Source organism: Scomber japonicus, chromosome 13, assembly GCF_027409825.1.
Source record: "Scomber japonicus isolate fScoJap1 chromosome 13, fScoJap1.pri, whole genome shotgun sequence".
Taxonomy (NCBI): domain Eukaryota; kingdom Metazoa; phylum Chordata; class Actinopteri; order Scombriformes; family Scombridae; genus Scomber; species Scomber japonicus.
Genome location: NC_070590.1, coordinates 14,207,414 through 14,226,399, shown reverse-complemented (window position 1 = coordinate 14,226,399; position 18,986 = coordinate 14,207,414). Strand labels below are relative to the sequence as shown.

At 39.6% G+C, this 18,986-nt stretch overlaps 1 protein-coding gene across 3 annotated transcripts; it reads right to left on the bottom strand.

The window, feature by feature from the left end:
• Positions 1-1,201: 1,201 nt before the first annotated feature.
• On the bottom strand, positions 1,202-17,428 carry LOC128371119 (RING finger protein 145-like). Of its 3 annotated transcripts, none has more exons than XM_053331339.1 (12): positions 17,297-17,428; positions 12,435-12,686; positions 9,306-9,414; positions 8,612-8,703; positions 6,224-6,459; positions 5,880-6,055; positions 5,254-5,394; positions 4,973-5,155; positions 4,345-4,492; positions 3,979-4,101; positions 3,599-3,832; positions 1,202-3,406 (listed from the first exon to the last, which is right to left on the bottom strand). In XM_053331339.1, the coding sequence occupies exons 2-12, from the start codon at positions 12,616-12,618 to the stop codon at positions 2,753-2,755; spliced, it is 2,280 nt and encodes a 759-aa protein (XP_053187314.1). In that variant the 5' UTR covers positions 12,619-12,686; positions 17,297-17,428; the 3' UTR covers positions 1,202-2,752. The 3 variants fall into 3 exon arrangements, with proteins under 3 accessions (XP_053187314.1, XP_053187315.1, XP_053187316.1); XM_053331340.1 differs by lacking the exon at positions 17,297-17,428 and adding an exon at positions 13,686-14,278; XM_053331341.1 differs by lacking the exon at positions 17,297-17,428 and adding an exon at positions 13,847-14,278.
• Between the last annotated feature and the right edge of the window lie 1,558 nt (positions 17,429-18,986).

Below are 18,986 nucleotides of genomic sequence, written 5' to 3'. Positions count from 1 at the left end.
TCTCTTCCAGTTATTTATTGATTAATACTGCAATGCAAATTCACATACAGTTTCAAGTGACTGTCATCACCCTGTGGTGGTATCAGGTATTTTATTTAGCACGTGATTTCTCTCAATGACACAAACTCAAGAGCTCCACGATGAAAATTAAATGTGTGCATGAAGCTGATTGAATCTTTGTAACATGTTGTGTCTATGGAATGGAGAATATAATAAAATGAGAAGTCGTTCAAGAATATATGTTCACCTTTCTGAAGATCGTGTGCAAAATACATCAAACTCTACATTTCATCTCTTAAAAAACAAAACAAAAACAAAAAACAATTAAACAGCGTTGGCCAGGTGTGATCCTACATTGATCATGTATTCATTCTCAGCCCTGCGGCCAACGCTTTCCAATGTCGAGAATAAAGTCATTCATCGTAATAAGACCTTAAGTAATAGTGGTAGTAAGTAATACTGTTGGGAGTTAACTAGTGCGTCTCCTGTCCATCTGCGTCATGCTGATCCCACTCCTAACAGTAGAGGGCACCGGAGTGATCACACCAGCTTTGAGGACGCGTCATACAGAGCGGAGAAGAATTAACACTGGCTGGTCTCACAGATCAAACGGCTTGGTTTCCCCAAAGGTTTCTTAGCCAAAACTTTGTCTTTGTTCACAGGCATGTAAAGTAACAAAAGGACATCGAAACCACTAGGAAGCTTTGGAGAAATCAAGCCCTGATCTAATTTATATATCAACACTCCTCTGGTTTAATATAGATGCCATACAGAGCAACATTTATATACATTACACACAAACAGATTGGGCTGTTTCCTCGTACACAAACACATCAGAAGGTATTTGGTTGCCAACAGCCACAGAACAGCTTTGGAGCGTTGCTAGTATAAATGACATTAGTGCAAATGCAACCCAACCCCCGCCCCACAAAAAAACAAAACAAAAATAAAAATAAAAATGGCAGAGAAAAACATTTTGTTGGTCGCAAGGTTAGAGCACATTGGGGACAAACAAATAGATGCTATGGTAACAGTGACAGCGTGCAAGCTCTACATATAAGCGTGCATCAGCATTATCAAGTTTGGAAGTCTTTCAAACACTCAGACTTCTCCCCGTTCTGCCCAATCTTCTGGGTATGTGTGTGTATATATATATATATATATATATATATATATATATATATGTGTGTGTGTGTGTGTGTGCGTGTGTGTGGGTGTGTGTGCGCAAGCATGCATGGGGGGTAAAAAAAAGAAAAAGGATGCTTTCCTATATAATGGCTCGATTTGCTGGTAGTAACATTTCATGGAGTGAAGTGACTGATCGTCTCTGAAAACATTTTGATGCAACTGGTTTAAAAAGGAGTTGGATGGAGAAGGATGATTGGCTACTGCCATGGAAAAGCATCAACAATTGCTGGATCAATCGATGGCAAACTGGTTGAATGTATCTGTTAGTCAGCTGAGCTCAGGAGGATTAGCGGGGATGAGTACCATGAATCAAGTAAAGCCAACTGAGCTCCTTGCCAGCTCTGTTACACTCCATATTCTGACAACGCTGAAGGATCAAAATACAATCCACGGCCTCTGTTGCATGTCACCTTCTCCCTCCCTCTTCCTACCCCTTCAGTCCATCTGTATGCTGTTCAACAAAGCAGTAATGTAAAAATGGCCTTAAAAAGAACATTTATTTAACAGTATTACAAAAGTTTGGCGATGAGGAGTGGAACTGTTTTTGCTGGGACCAGCCAAACAACACTGATTCAGATGTTGAAGTAGTGTAACAGAGACAGCTTCACACATGGAGTGCTTCCACGTGAATCCATTGATTTGTTCACACTGCAACACTCGCCTACGACCACATCATGCACCCTCTGCTTAGCGCCAGGCTTAAGGTCATGTGATGGCCTCGAGAAACAACATTCGGTCTCTGTTCATGCATAGACTCACAGATACGCCTAACTACTGTCATCTAAAAGCAAAATAACAACTTTTATCAAGAACTGGTGGAGATCTTTGTAGACGTAATGAAGTGTGAAGACTTTGTCACTGTTTAAAAAGCTACCATCAATGATCAACAGTCTATCAAGGCTCCCTAAACACCACACCCATTCCTCATTAGATCATGGCACACACAGAACTACAGAGAAAACCCAAACACTATGAAATGTACAGCGATGACAGTGAAGCTGCACAAGCAAAGGCAGGATGGGAGCAACCATCACATGAAATGTTTGGGATTGAAATGAGACGGACATAAGCATCGTTTTAGAAATGTCATTATGTGTCCAGGAAACAGCAGTAATGAGTGAGGCCATGCTTCAGTTTGTTCCAGGATTTCACATTTCTTGGTGATGATGTAGAACTCCTGATTATTTCTGAGACGAGATTATTGCAATCCCTTTTACGTTTTGTTCACATTCCTGGATATTATATGTGGTTGTAAAGTTTAAATTAAAAGGTTATGCTTATCCTAATGAAAACATTAGTGGCATGAATGTTGTCATGGAAACACATTAAATGAGCTTTTCCTGGACAATTTCCTAAACAAAAAACGGCAATATTAGCAATTTTCTGAATGCCGATTGATAAATATCTGATTGTTTTCCATTTTCTCGCTCAGAATTTCTGACATGATGGGACCGCAAACTGCTGGACAAGTAGAATACAGGCAAATAATTGGCAAATGGAGTATTTAGTCTGTGTGTTAATATGTGCATGCATGTATGTTGTGCGTGTTACAATGGGGCTCAACTCATGGAGGAGGAGACTGTTCCTCTGAAGATGGAGAGGGCTGGTCAGGCTGTGATGATGGACCAGTCGATGACTTCTCACTGTCTGGTGAGGAGTCTGGGTTTAGCTGAGGGGCGGGCTCAGGTTCAGGTTCAGCAAGTATCATGTCTGACTGGACCAATAGCTGTGAGGATGACTGTTGACATATGGAGGGCGATGGAGGAGAGGGGGCCATGTCCAATGTGTCAGAGGAAGAAGATGAAGATGTTGGATCTGGGTGCGACTGGTTCTGCAGAGAATCAGTCACAAGTGGAGAAGGAAGAGAAGAAGATGATGAGGATGAGTGAGCTTTGACAAGGTTCTGCAGAGTACAGGAGGAGGAGGATTCTCCAGCTGAAATGGCAGGTCCATTATCTCCCTCCTGTGTTCCTGTTTCTTGCTTCTTCCTGTCCTCTGAGAGAGTGCCTTCCTTCTCCTTGCTGGCTGTGGTTTCTTCCTGGCCTGCAGGGCTCTGATTGGCTGCAGGGGTGTCTTGGTTGGGCACAGTGTTTGCTGGTGATTGGCTTTTAAGTTGTGAATGACAAAGAGGGCATGTCTCCTGGACGTAAAGCCATTTCTTCAGACAGCCAGCGTGGAAGAAATGACTGCACGGAGTGATCACAGCACTGGTCATGTCCTGGAAGGAAAAAGCACATGAACACACACAGGTTGTGTTGTTAAGTTTCCTCTGACACTTAATTTGTTTGAAAAGCACTTTGGTCAATGTTAAAGCAAACTTCACATTAGTGTAGCTTGAACTTGAATCCTGTAAATGTGTCCTTCCTGCATACTATTTAGATAAACAAATGCACACAGAAGCAGCCTCTACCTGGTAGCAGATAGCGCAGATGTCGTTGTACTGCTCCAGCTGTGTGTTGCTTGCTGTGGGGAGGCTTTTGATCTTGTTTACCGCGTCTCTCCTGAGAAGGAAGCTTTGCCAGCCCAGCTGGGCTCGGAGCCAGACGTTATAGTACGAGTGGACCAGGATGATGGTGCTGCCCATCACACTCCACTCACCAAACACTGTCTCTGACACGCCGTAGCACACCACACACACCGCAACCTGACAGAGGAGGAAAGCGTTGACAGTGAGATATGAGATAAGTAATAAGGCCATACTGTATGACACTGCTTTTGTTATATGCTGTCTTCTCGCTTGTGCTCCTGAGGATACTGTGTACTGTGACAGTGTGTTGGTGCAACACTCACCAGGAACTCCAGCAATCTGTAGGTACCATTGACACAGTAAATAACTTCATCCATGTTTTCCACTGGAGCCTTACGAAACTCCTCCACCATGAAGAGAATGTAGATTAAAAGAGTGCCAAGGACCTGGGAGAGACAGGGGAAAGCATTTTGATGTTATCCAATTCAATAATTAATCACAAACTATAAACAATGAGGGATCCACAAACATATATATTTTGTCATAGTGGTAGCTGATTGGCACTGGATGATACTTTGTCTGACTATTTTTGAGTTCAATTAAGTACACAATCATTCATTGTGATGTATGTTCTAAAACATTCAAACACAAAAAAGGTGGATCTGATCTGCTATCTGTTTCCTTATTACCTGCAGTGAGGTGAGGATGGAGGAGGAGATGATTATGAGAAGCCAGAAGTCCATGTGGAAGAACTGACAGATCATGTAGGCCATGTAAGCTGGAAAGATCAGCAGGAACAGACACAGAGACACTGCTCGGAAGTGCTTCCACAAACTCCTAAAGGACAGAGAGAAAGGAGCCAAAGAGATGATCATCAGCTCCATCTGTCCCAACATGAACATTTTATTTACACACAGTCACGCTTCAGGTACCACTGTTGTTTCCCAAAGCGATGCCTGCCATTTGAGAAAATAAACAAATATGTCAACTGGTTTTCATCTTTAACTATGTTACCCACAGTGAACTGCTAAATTTGAAAGTGTCCTTCAAATTTCCTCAAGCTTAATTGTTGTCTTAATTGTCTTAATTGTGTTGGAGATATGTGACAATTTAATGAATAAATACAAACAAAAACAATTTTTCAACTTCCTTTCAAGAACAGAGTGAGACAAACTTATAAACTTGCCACTTTTTAGGATTCGTTAGCTGAAAATTTGTATTTTTGACGTTTCACATGGTATTTGTTTAAGATTCAAGAGTACAATACAATTCAAATATAAACATTTTGTAGTTGATGTTAGATGATGGCTATCTTACTTGTCTCTGGATGCTCCCAGGGCCAGGACTATGGGGTCTGCTATCTCAAGCATGGACTGCAGGATGGAGGCAACAACAATGAAGAGGATGATGGAGAGGAGGAAGGCTCGGTGGATGACCTGCAGCTCAATGAGGCCAGTCTGGACAGCAAGGATCAGCAGGGTGATGCCCTCTGTCATCCCTCTGCACAGACAGACGGGAAACATACACACCATGTAATTAAAAGTACATATAGACACATACCAACAGACACCCACATACCCACAGACACGCTGACTGACCTGTGCATGGTGTTGTCGTTCATAAAGGCTCTGTAGCCTTGCAGGTAGAACTTGCAGAGTGTGAGAACTCCCAATGCAATGAAGGAGACGGTAAAAACCAAACCCAGAAGGGAGTATGGTGTACTACAACATTCTGCGATACTGGGGACAGGAAGGAAGGAGAAAAGAGAAAGAGTGTAAAGAATAATTACAAGACAAGGTAAATAAACCCCAAAAACAAACAAATGAGAAAACTATTGACCGTGCCATGAACTCTACCATGACCTGCCATTAGCAACTTTCAAGGTTTGGATCAAATTGTTTTGTTAATGTGAAATAAATAGCAAGGAATCTAAACACTTCCTGATTTCCAAGAAACTTGTACGCATAGTGAAAGTATGTTTTACCATTGTTTGTTCCAGCATGTTCAGTATTTGTGTTGTTTGTCTTATATGACTATCTTCACTTTCATACAGATTTCATACACAATACTTTAGAACATCATATACAAACACATAGGGTAGCACATACTGTACACAGAATAAGTCGTGTATAACTATGTGGGACTAAGTTCTGGCAAAACGACACTCTACACCTATGAGGCTGTCATGTCCAAAATGTGATGTTTCACTGTACTCTGATCGTACCTGGTAAGAAAGAGGAAAAGGAGCCTCTCTCTTGAGGTAGGCTGATCTCTGGTGCTAAAGTATGAGTAGATCTGCAGAGCGAAGAGTAGCAGCCAGAAACACATGAAGAGAACTGGGAGGACCAGCTGGTTCCACAGAGACATTCCCAAAGCTAGCAGCCCGTACACTTCCACCACCTGGGGAACAGAGAGAGGGAGTCACACAGAGATGGAGAAAATGAGAGATGAAGGTAATTTGGAAAAAGGCAGAATGACATTATGATAAAATAATAGTATGACACAGTATGCAAATGAAAAAGTTTGTGACATAAAGGCCAAAGCAGGTCCAGTTTAGTGCTGTATTACCTGAGCCAGCTCCCTGTACGCAGTCTTGGCCAGGTTATACGGTACCAGTAAGTTAGAAGCCAGGAAGTAAATGACCTCCAGGCCTGTGAAAATCATGGAGAACTTATTGATGAAGACTATGGTCTCCAATGGGACCAGGCACAATCTGGCCACCAGAGGGAGGAGATGAGCAGAGAAAAGCCATATCCTCTTGGTCTGCATCACGCAAGAACACAACGTACACACCACCAGCTGACCTGAAGAAGGTCAACAAGAATATCCACATTGTTACTTCCATTTGAAACAGCTTTTGTTGATGTCATGTTTGTTATTTTTGTGGAATTAAGAGCTTACAATGAAATTAAAATAAATTAATAAAAAAAAAATTATATCTGTAACAACATCAGATACAAAAGACAAAGAAACATACAAAAAGAAAATACATCCCTTTATAAGGCTGGTTTAATCCACCTCCTTCTCTCTCTCTCTCTCTCTCTCTCTCTCTCTCTCTCTCTCTCTCTCTCTCTCTCTCTCTCTCTCTCTCTCTCTCTCTCTCTCTCTCTCTCTCTCTCTCTCTCTCTCTCTCTCTCTCTCTCTCCTCTCTCTCTCTCTCTCTCTCTCTCTCTCTCTCTCTCTCTCTCTCTCTCTCTCTCTACAGCAGTATATCTTTATCACTGAAACCATGTTATTTTTGCTTTCTCAGGCTTTCACTGTGCAGTGAAATCAGCACTCAGTATGGCCTATTTATAGCACAGGAGACTCCGTCTCTACTCTCCAGTAAGATGAAACCAGTTCCTATAGACCCAGGAACATAGCAACTCCTGCATTTTCTATTTCAAAATGGATCAGCCTTGAAGGTACTAGTTGGAGGAGAGGTTCATGAAGTTAGTGTGGTCTGTGCCATGATTAGCCAAGTAATGTTACCTTAAGGAGGGCTGTGTGCTTTTTTAACACAGCCAGGAAACTTTAATCTTTATCAGCTGTCACTTCTACAGAATGGTTGAAGCACAGAAAAGTTACAGACCAGCAATTCTGGAGCTGGTAAAAGTAGATCCTTGTAGAGAATGCAATTCATTTTCCACATATTATTCCAGATGTGTGAACTATCATAAAAGAGGAAAGAATGAGAAGAATATAATAGAAATAAAAGAAGTCTGAATTAGGCCTGCACGATTAATCGAATTTTCATCGTCATCGCGATGTGAACGTTCGCGATGAACCCATCGCAAAAGCTGGTCTGTAATGCGATAAGTTGGCCACGCACACCTTTTTTTTTTTTCGTGGCGTCCAAAACATTTTGCCTTGTAACAGTAGACCAATAAAATTGATGAGTAGTTCACAGAGGTCCAATGAAATTGTGTGATAAATCAAGCCCGCTTTATTATTGTAAATCAGTCATTTGTACTGACTCTCATCAACATGGAAAATACTCGAAGAAAATCATATGATGCGGCTGTTACGTACTTTATTATTTTTTCACTTTGCTTCATGGTTGATACACGTTGTCGTCCGACTCGTTCATAGGAGAGAACGGGAGAGTTCGCTCAGTAGGTAAGTTTTAATTCAAAGCAAGACGTACAATGACAGGTGCCAACGAGGTAGATTACTCCAGTAAAAGTAAGACTTAGTTTAATGACTTAGAAGTCGCCAAATTACTTACTTTAACGAATTTCGTTAGTTTATATAATGCAGATTTGTAAAATATTACTTTTATGAGGGTCACAGTCACAGACTGTAGAAACTTAGCATTTGATAATTGTGATAGCAGCGGTGCAGCAGATGTATTGAAGTCCATGCAGCACGCTGTATGCAAACTAATATTAAGCATATATCCTATTCATTACAATGTCCATGGACATAAATTGAGTTCTTTTGCCTTAATAATGATAAAATAATACACAATAAATGCGTGATGGCTGTCAGGCATCGCCAGACCAACCATAGCTAATATCTCATATTACAACGTGGGACACCTGCGGCTTAAAATCCGGCGCGGCTTGTACAAGTACAAAATTGATTTTCTTTCTAAAATTAGAGCATGCGGCTTTTAATCAGGTGCGCTCTGTAGTCCGGAATTTGCGGTAATTACAATCAGCTATTCAGTGTTTTAGAGTACCTAAAAGCAGGGAATCTTTTAAAGCTGAAAATCTGAAAGAGACAGGAACTGTATGCAAACTTTAAATATTTTCTTATTTATCGCAAGTCATATCGTCATCGCAATATTGAACAGTGTGATCGCACATCGCACATTTTGCTGATATCGTGCAGGCCTAGTCTGAATATCCCATTAGCTAAGAAAGGAGATACTGAATTACATCCTGCTGCCTGTGTTTGGGTTTGTGCATGATGTATTCATACCTCCTCATGTGTACATGTGTCTTCATGCATTTTATTCATGTAATATTATACCTATGAGTGCAGTGGTGAATCTGTTCATGGAGAGGGGTTCCAGGTAGACAGGTCCTTCATAGCCAGATTCCAGTTCACTGCGGACATAATCCCTGACAAAGAGAGACCAAAATGCTCAATTTACAGGGATATTCATTATGACTTGTATACAACTGCCCCACAGTATAGCTCAACCCTAAAATTTCTAGCACTTGTCTTAAAGACATACAGTACACTATACTGTGTGGTGGCTAAAGGCTATGGTGTCGTTGCACATCTAAGAATGACAAAAAGCCATTTTAATGACACTATGGCATAAATTCATCTTATAAATCAGATTTGGAAATAACAACATGGTCACCACGTGCCATAATAAACATTCACAATCATTTAAGTCTTTGCGAAGACGTTCATCAGAGTAACAGAACATAGTGTAGCTGCATTTTATGTCTATCGGTGGCTGTAATAATAATAATAATAATAATAATAAATTTACTTTGCACTGAACTTTTCATTCACAGAGAATCTCAAAGTGCTACAGCATTTAAAACATATAACATTAAAAAAAATTTTAAAGAAAAAAGTTAAGATTAAAAAGCCTTCCTGAATAAAAAGCTTTTATTTAAGCTTGTTTTAAAAGGAGTCTCGGTCTGGGCTTTCCCCAAATGATTAGCAAGGCTATTCCTTGTATTGTAAGTCGTGTGTGCATGTGTACCTTGAGACTTGATGACCAGCAAACAGCAGCAAGGCCGTAAGAACATATAAGTACAGTTTAACCAGGTGCTGACGAGGAAGGGTCAGCAGTACCAAGCTCAGGATGTAACCTGGACAAGTCACACAAACGGACACACACAAAACAACAGGTACAGTATGAGACAATCAGCAAAAGTAAAAAATGAAAACACATCCATTACAAATGCATCTCTAATGCTTCTCTGTCTGTGGACAATGTAACGTTTTTTAGTCGTGAAACACTGAATGAATGTTTGTATCTGTGACAGATGTTTCTTATGCAATTGCATGGAGCTATTTTTGACAGTCACTGTCAATCAGTCACTGCTAGGGGTGTGATGAGATCTCGTGCCACGAGATCTTGCGAGACGAAAACGCGACGATATTTCTCGTTTAAGTGAATTTTGTCTCGCAAAGCTATAATTAAGGGGCGCACCAAAAAAAAAAAAAAGGGACCATCAGTTTTCTATCGCTCATTCGCACTTCATGTCTTCTTTTTATAATGTCACCTGCTGAGAAGATCTCAGTCAGAAGTATGAGATGAGGAGAGGAGCAGTGGTAAGTTGACCTCAGGTCTCTACACTGAAAGCCTGAGGTAGGAGGAGCAGGGAATCTAGCGCAGCTATGGAAGTCTAATGATGCAAAAAGTCAAATGAGTCACACTACCAAATTACAAACACAATTTATATGTTGTTCTACTTGTGTATTTATGTGATACAGGATTTGTGCAATTTACTTTTATTTCTGTGTTTTTTTATTAGAATTTTTGATCATTGGATACTTTATTTAATTTATATTTATATATTAGAATTTTTTTCTACTCTTTATTCTTTTTGGTATTTGTGATTGTATCTAACTTTTGTATTTATGGTTGTTATTTCCATAAATACCAAAATTATCCATCTATAAAAAACCTTTTACAGTGCTGCATACTATTTATTAATAATTATATATTTAGAAAGTAGAACTGATTCATTACAAAATGATTAGTTAAAACATTTCAATTCAATTTCCATTTTGTGAATTTCAAATAAAAGAACAGTCATTTATTTCCTCATTGACATTTCTTAAAAATATAGTTAAAATCTCGTCTCCATCTCGTGAACCCAATATTGTGTCTCCTCTCGTCTTGTGAGCTGAGTGTATTGTCACACCCCTAGTCACTGCTGCCAACAGACTTATCGTACAACAGTCAACTTACTAAATCCACAACCAAAAACTCCACAGCAGTTAGCAACAGTTACTTTGGTTTTACTGCCTCTCCCCCTCTCCACCCGCAGCGCTCATCAGCACATACCAAGCCTATTGGCTCATTAACCAACTGCAGCCAAGTCTGACGGCACACACAGACATTCACAAACACACAAAGAAAACTCAACACTGTGCTGGTCTGTCTTCTTTGAGCTAGCATAAATGGCAGTCTGACCATCACACTTTGCTGCGTCAACTTCACCCTCACATTACTGTTGCTTTCTTTCAGTGCTTCTGTGACATTGGAAATACATCTGGCCTGCACCAACTATGCCTCACTAGCTCTCAGTCTCTATGCTACAAAGACCTTGTTTTATCTCTCCATGACTGGCTCTGCGGCAAAATGATGCAAGGACCTTATTTGAAGCCTATTTCAGTGTGTTCAGGGGAGGTTGTCGACCTGTTGTGAATGAATAACACCTTTTAAAATGGTGTGTCATTACCTGGATTACATAGTTGACAGCTGAGCTAGACTATACATGTTAACATTCTGGCAAATGTAAACATATTTGCAAATCAACATTTAAGCGGAAATAACTCCTCACACTACTGGCAACCACTCAGTTACAGTTCAATCCAGGGACACAGTTAGCAGGAGTGTTTTAAAGCCACGTTTCACTGCACTGAGGGAATGTTCATCACTTCGCTACCTTCATCACTGCGGTTATGTTTTTGCCAACTTGTCTGTCTGACTGTCAGCAGGAGACGTCAATCAGTTATAGATTTCTGTGCAATTTAGTGGATGAAGGCAATTCGACATGGTAGAAATATAAGAATTGTGTCTTTTTACTGTTACACTAAGAGATATTTGATCCAGTAATTATTTTAGAAATCAGTTTTACTTTAGGTCAACACAAGCCACACAAGCACATATCAAATTCCCAGCATGCAACTCCAGGCCCCAACTGTTAGTGTAGGTGGGTGGGAAGCCAGTGAGGGTCATGTTCTTGTCTCTGCAACTACTAGGTACCAAGGGGGGAAATGGCATGTTTGTGAAGCTCTTCATTGGCAGATGAAAATGAAGGAAAGTGTTTGGGGACTTAACCAACTCAAAATTTAGGGAAAACTTGGATAACAGTTCTGTGTTGATGGAGGTTGATCTCTCTCAGAAGGCCTTTTTCTGTTCTTGTTCCAGCCAAATCTTGACCGCTGTTTAACACCGACACACTTAACACTGGTATCACATTAATTCTCAATGGCAAAGCTGACTCACGCTGTCAGAATGCCACTGCTGGGGCCAGAACGGCTGGAGGGGGGAAAACTGGGTTCAGGCTGCATCAATCATTTTTATTTTGACATCAGCAAAATCAGATGATTTTGTTTGCACTCTACTTGTTGTCATGCCAGACAATCCCTCTCAACTGTCCTGAGATCACTACAAAGCACAGCCTCATGGCTAACTGCCTACCACTATGTGTGAGCATTTTGAAAATGACCAAGTTAAATACAGAGGACGGACATCGCTCAGTTAAAAAAGAAAATCATGCAAATCCAACCAGGAGTGGCTAAATTGTGACTGTTGAAACATACTGATAAAGACAGCAGAGCAGGGGTCACTTTAGCTGATAACACAGTCAAATAGTCAAAACAAACTACACTGCAGCTTATATTAACCTAACTGATAACACTGACATACCATTGGCTACAGCCTATTATACATGCATTACCTTATCCAATGTATAAAAAGCTAATCCCCAATCCTCGAGGAAGTGTTAATAGAGAGAAGAATGTATTTGTACTGGACCAGACTATGTTTATGTGTGTGTGTGTGTGAGTGTGTGTGTGTGTGAGAGTGAGAGTGAGAGTGAGAGAGAGAGAGAGAGAGAGAGAGAGAGAGAGAGAGAGAGAGGCCAATACTGACCTACGTAGTGCAGGTAGAGTGCAAGGTATTTGTACTGGAACAGGGGGTTGTTTGAGAGGCTGGAGCGCTGGATCTTCTGAAAGAAAGAGCTGACGTCCCAGCGGTACAGGACGTCCAGCAGCATGATGCTGGGAACACGCAGACCCACGTTGAGCACTGCCTCTACACGGTCCTTCACTGCCATGGCCTCAGCTTAACCTCTGATCGGCAGGTGGAACTGACCGCTAAGCCGGGATGTTAACAGTGGGTGCGCTGTGGAGAAATGGGGACAAGGCAAAGAAGAAGAAGGAAATTTAATAATAAGATGCAGGGGGACACCAAATGTAGATATAGAGGATGAGAGCGAGACATGAGGAAAAAAAGATCAAAGCCAACAGCCAACAAAGAAGGAGGAATGAAGGAGGGGGACCGAAGGGAGGTCACAGGAAGGTAGAGAGAGACTGAGGAAGGGCAGTAGGAAACAGAACAGACAAACCCTCAAAAAAAAATCAGCAACCGGTGCTGATGCCAACTGTTTTACAAACCAAAATGACTTTTTACAGAGAGATCATTAAATCAGCTACGGCCAAGTTTCAGCAGTTGGATGGTGCTAAATAAACACCCTTATGACAATTTTTATGCATACAATTTCATAAGCTTAGTCATATTTTAAGTTAAATAAATTTATTTAGTTCAATGGACTGATGATGGGTAAATGTTAGCATAATTTGAGAGTCAAACTAACCAAGTACTACTTAGAGCCTATAAAACTACTCCACAACTATTTATATTTTTAAAACAACACTTAGAAAAAGTAAAAAGTAAATAAATGACTTTCAGCAAACATTTGCCTCAAGAAGAACCACAATTACTGACTGACTACACTGTTAATGACAAGTGTGCAATAAGAATATCTGGTATATTACCACTCAATACCAATATTACTCTTGTAAATAATGAAAATAATGTCACAACTATTTCACTACATATTTCTTACTATTATTGTTCTTATAGTTTTTTTTGTACTTAGTATTTATTGCTCTATTCTTTTTCTTATTGCTGCTCTTATATTCTATTACTGTCCACTTGCTGCTGTGACAATGCAAATTTCCCCATTGCGGGACTAATAAAGGAATATCTTATCTTAAGTTCAAGTGATATCCTGTCCTGTCACCTCCCTGAGGTTCCTGTGTGTTTCTGCAGGGTGTAAGTTTATCATCAAAAAAGGGCAGCAGCAGCAAGCATATGTTGATAAAATGACTAAACACTTACTTTTGTGAGATGAAACTGTAGTATATTAGGAACTTTCTACTCCATCACCCGGAGATTAATGTTAGCGGATCAGCAATAACAAGTGAGACCAGATGCAGCATTAAACAATTTAAACCAACTCTGAGGTGAAGAAAATAACTCTGGTGCTCAGCCTGTCTCACCTACACCTGCTCAGCATTTTCACAGCGATGTCTTTACCCCGAGCTAACAGTGCAGCTGAGAGGCTGCTCTCCAGAGCACTACACCTCCTCTTCATTTTATTTTTCTCATACAGGCAGCAGACTGAAAGATGACTTCAGATTAATTTATTCAATAATTAATGCAGTTAACTTTTTACAATAAAAACGTTGTGGACCACAGTTTTTCCTGCACAATTAGAATCTATCTGTGGAGTATAATGTGCTCCACTGTAAATATTTTAGATTCAAAGTACTTTACAAAGTACTGTTCTTTCAATTGTTAACAGATTTAAAAAGTCTAAATTGTCTAAATGTCCTTTTTCATTGAATTGAGAATTAGTTTTGAATCAGGAATCAATTCTGAATCGAACTGTACACCAAAGAATTAAATTGAGAGATTCCCAAAGATTCACACCTGTAACTAACTTAACTCTCCTCCTTCCAACATTTACGAGTGTCCTGACCCTCTCTGCTGCTCGTACAGGAATGCAGGAAACATGACCCTGAGAAAACAGCCAGTCTGGAAAAGGCCGTAGCTGCAGAGGTTTCACAGGAATACTGCAGTTACTCCAGTCCTAAGTGAGATTATATTTAGTAAAGTACAATTTCTAAAAAAAGACTAGTCTGCACATGAACTGGCTACATGGTTACTAAATGATTCTCCCACAGCTATGATTTGCATAGTCAAATCTATCAGTCAATAATCAGTCTAGACTTGCAAATGCCTCCGTGTGTTTGCTTTCACACACAGAACTTACCAGGAGCGACCGTTAAACCATCTGTGTTACACCATCAGGTGTTTTCATGCAGGTTTAGCTCAATTTATCTGTATCTCTTGTGAAAACTCAATTTCTCTTTTGACCTTCCTTTTAACAGTCTTAGTTTTCTGTTTTTTCCTTCGATTAATGTAACTCTCACACTGGAGAGTGCCTTGAATAAGCCCTCTTGAGGGTTTTTTCATTCATCTCCAACATATTTCATGTTGTCTACGTGTATGATCTGTATCATTTGTATATATGTAAACTAATAAACTAAAAAAACAAAAACTTCAGGCTTTACAATCTGCTTATTCACATACAATATACATGCTTCCTCAGTTTTTCCTCTGTTCTGTTCACATTTACATGATGATAACAATTACACTTCTTCACACCAAATGCATTTAGGAGTTCATTTATTTACACTTTTACAACACTGTCTAGGGGTAGGCAATGTGGACTAAAATTCTACATGAAAATATCAGTATCATTTTTAATAATGACTTATTTTGGGCTTTTTGTTTTTATTTTTGCTAGTAGGTGGAATAGAGACCAACAGAAAACAGGGAGAGAGAGAAAGGAATGACCTGCAGCATAGGACCCTGGCCGGAATCGAACCAGGGACGCTGTCATTATGTGGCATGTGCTGTAACCACTGGGCTACGCCCATCATTTCTAATAATGAACAAATACTTTAAATTCAACTGGAAAAATAATTTATTTGCACAGAAACCAGATAGGACTATATGTTAAATAAATAATAATAATAAAAAACATCTGTACTGGAGGTGCTTTATCATATTGATGAACAAATCCAATATTGCCATAAAGCTGTCCCGCTCTTTGATTTGCAATACTGCTCAAGCGCAATAACCAAACACAATCTGAGATATTAAAAGGGGATACATTTAGTGCTTCAGTATGTAAATGGCTTTGGGAAATTCAGACGGCTTAAATTTCTACTGCCTCACACATTGTCATATCAGCAAACATACCTGCACTCAGAGAGCAAATAAAAATACAGTATGTGACACACTCCATATTCTTTAATTAATTTAAGAGTCAACACTGTTAGAGACATCTGAGTGCCACCGGTATATTATATAACATCATATATGTTACTTCCCACTTTTATAATTAATATGCTCTATTTAAACAGCTGCTGCAAGATCAAATAATCAAACCTATTCATTACACCTTTATGTCAAGTGAACACTCCTAATGTAATCACTGTGTCATAATCTAATTTAACCCTAAAAATGATGAGACCCTTGCCATGGTCATCGACTGCTAGATAATCTGAATATATTACCTGTTTCTGGTTAAGTGATCCTCCTGTAGCTTCTATATGAAATCTATCCATGACACACCTGCTCTGTTCGCTTATTCGAGGACTTAAAAGACCTCGAATAAATCATTGTTGATAGTCATACTTTCACCAAGCAACAATGAGCCTGTTGTAAATTCACAGTGCACAAAAGTCTGATTTCAGAGAGCAACATGTTGTCCTTTTTTCTTAAAAAAAAAACAAAAAAAAAAAAACAGGAGGATGGAAGGAAACTGACTGCAAAGCTCCTGCTGGCTTTTCTCAGATTCTTTGTTTACAACCCAGCAAGAGTTTGTTTCACATATGAATCTTGTTTCAAGCCTACTCTATCGGGAAAAAAACATACCCAGGATACTTTTCACATTAAAAAAACAGATGGTACCTTTCCTCTATTGGTCAACACCCATTATTTCACAGAAGAATAAAGTTTGATTACTCACTCTCACACTTCTCAAATAAAGTCTCCAGCCTGTTTCTAAAGCCCGGATTTTTTATCCAATAATATCCCTGCAGCTCTTGACAGGATCCTAATAACTTACATAACTGTGAATTCACTACGATTATCACTGGCCAGAGAGATCACTTCGCTGAATCTGATCTTACATAACACAGCCCTCTACCCACTGTATTTTTATCTGCCGTAATCCATTAACAGCTACAGGGTGTAGTGTGGGAGGACTTTTGTCTAAATGGGTTTATTTATACTATTACTCGTTTAACCGAAACACTGGCGCTACACACGTCATGGATGAGTGAGTGTTGCATCGATTATGGCACGGGATGAACTCTAGTAACCCCGCTGTCTCGACGGGAGCGGAAAAAAGAAAAAACTATCCCCTCGCTGCGTCGCAAAACACCGCAACACTTTGCTAACTAGGCTGGTTTGCATGTTGCAATGTAATAAAGCGACCTCGGTGTCTCTACTCGTGTATGTGTCAAGTTGGACACATGAAAAGAGACACACGAATAGCTGAATAAATACATATATTGACATGTTGGTGCTGTGTGGAGAGGATGAGCTGCATCGAGCAGGCAGCAGGCACAGCGCCAACCATTCAAGCTAACGCACTCGGCTAGCTGTGAAGTTAGCCGCTGTCACCAAGCGAGCTCATTTCAACAGAACATTTAAAAAACACACAAACGACGCCATAACCTTAGCTAGCCACCACAAATACTGACGTAATGGCTGATAGCTCAAACTACCTGAAGATTAACCAAAGAAAAAGTGCCCCCCGCCCCTCCTCTCTCTCTCTCGCTCTCTCAGCCACTAACGTTAAGTACTTCTGTAGCCTAGCTAGCAAGCAGCTGGCGTTCAGCCAAGACTAATAAGAAAAAGAGGCAACTTACATTTGAAGGACGATGCTTGCAATATATACAACGGTTTCGGGATGCTTTTCGGGTCGGATATCGACCATTTTAACTCGGCAACACCCGAGTTAACGGTCCTCTCAATGAAAGCGCCTCACACTCAAAGGATGCGGCCCGTCCGCTCATCTCACCCAGCAGCCATTACCCCAAGTACCGAGGAGGATGTACTGGGCATGCGCACTGTGACCCATGGTGGTTAAACCCATATGTCTATGGTTAAACCCATACTAGAAATTATAACTAGTTTGATCCCCTGTTCTTGTTGTTGTTGCACAGTCCTGTAGTGAGGAATTATGAACCCTACTTAGCCTGGATATTTGGCTTCAGTCTTAAAGGACTAGTTCAGCATTTTCCAGGTCTGTCTTAGTAGTCAGGCTCTTAACTTTATATTGAAACAAGGTTTTCTTGTCCTAATCATTCCTACTGTTCATACTGACCATTAAGAAATGTTCTTTAATGCACTTATAGTGTAGGTGATGGGTTAGGGTTAGGGTTAGCCAACAAGCCTCCTTCTGTGCAAAAATGCATTTACACATTTTATGCTATGATGCTTCATCCATTCAAATTAGTCAAATTCAGTTGTATTGCAACATTACAGTCTTTTAGTGCCGATGTCCCTCTTTTTGTTACTATACTTTCACTACAACAGGGAAGCACTATCACAGGAAACACATAGAGGGAATTTGAAGCTAAGAAAGATTGTAATTATGGCAGATGTCCACTTAATCTTAATAATAATGATAATAATAATAATAAGAGGAAGAAGAATACATTTAATGTGTACCACACTTTTAATTCATAGTAAATCTCAAAGTGCTCCAGCATTAAAAACATACAACACACAACATAATAAGACAATAATAAGAGTTAACATGAAAAAGGCTTCATGAATAGTATGGTTTTATGTCTTGTGTCTAACTCAGACTGCTGAAACTTCATATAAGCTTCATGGAAATTTTTAGATGCATTTTTGCACAAAATTATTTTGTCCCCCCTATCACTTACATTGAAAGCGTATTTGAAGGGGATCTTTTAACTGCCAGTATAAACAGGAGGAATGATTACAGTGAGGAAAGACAGACTTGAAAAATTGTGGACCCATCCTTTAACCTCCGTGAATTGAGATTGTGATAAGAGTTTGGATAAGCTTTAAAATGCAGGTCAGGTACTTGAGCTGTAGTTTTGTGATGTTGTAGCAGTTTTGGTGATATTGTAATTTTTTAAATTAAAAAATTTAAAAGTAAGTGTAAATATGTATTATCCAGTGGACAACAGCGATGTAGAAAAAAGTCCTGTCAAATAATAGGGCGCTCATGTTATTTGCCCTGAATTCACTGATTTAATTCCAGACTGCAGGATCTATGTTGCTTCTAGTGTTTGAAATGTGTGATTTATCATAGAAAATGTATGAAACATAAAATATAAAATAGGCCACACCAAATTTTTTAGTGCTCAAAAGCTTTTCTTTTTTTTCTTTTTTTTGCTTCACTAGATGTGATTAAGCAAGCAAAAAAGTTCATAATGATTGTCATTTAGAAAGGCATTTTCATATCAACGCGTTATTTCCTTTGTATTGTATGTTTTTAATACTGTATACTTTAATACTAATAATTTGAAATTCACTGCGAATGAAAAGTGCAGCACAAATGAAATGTATTACTATTATTAT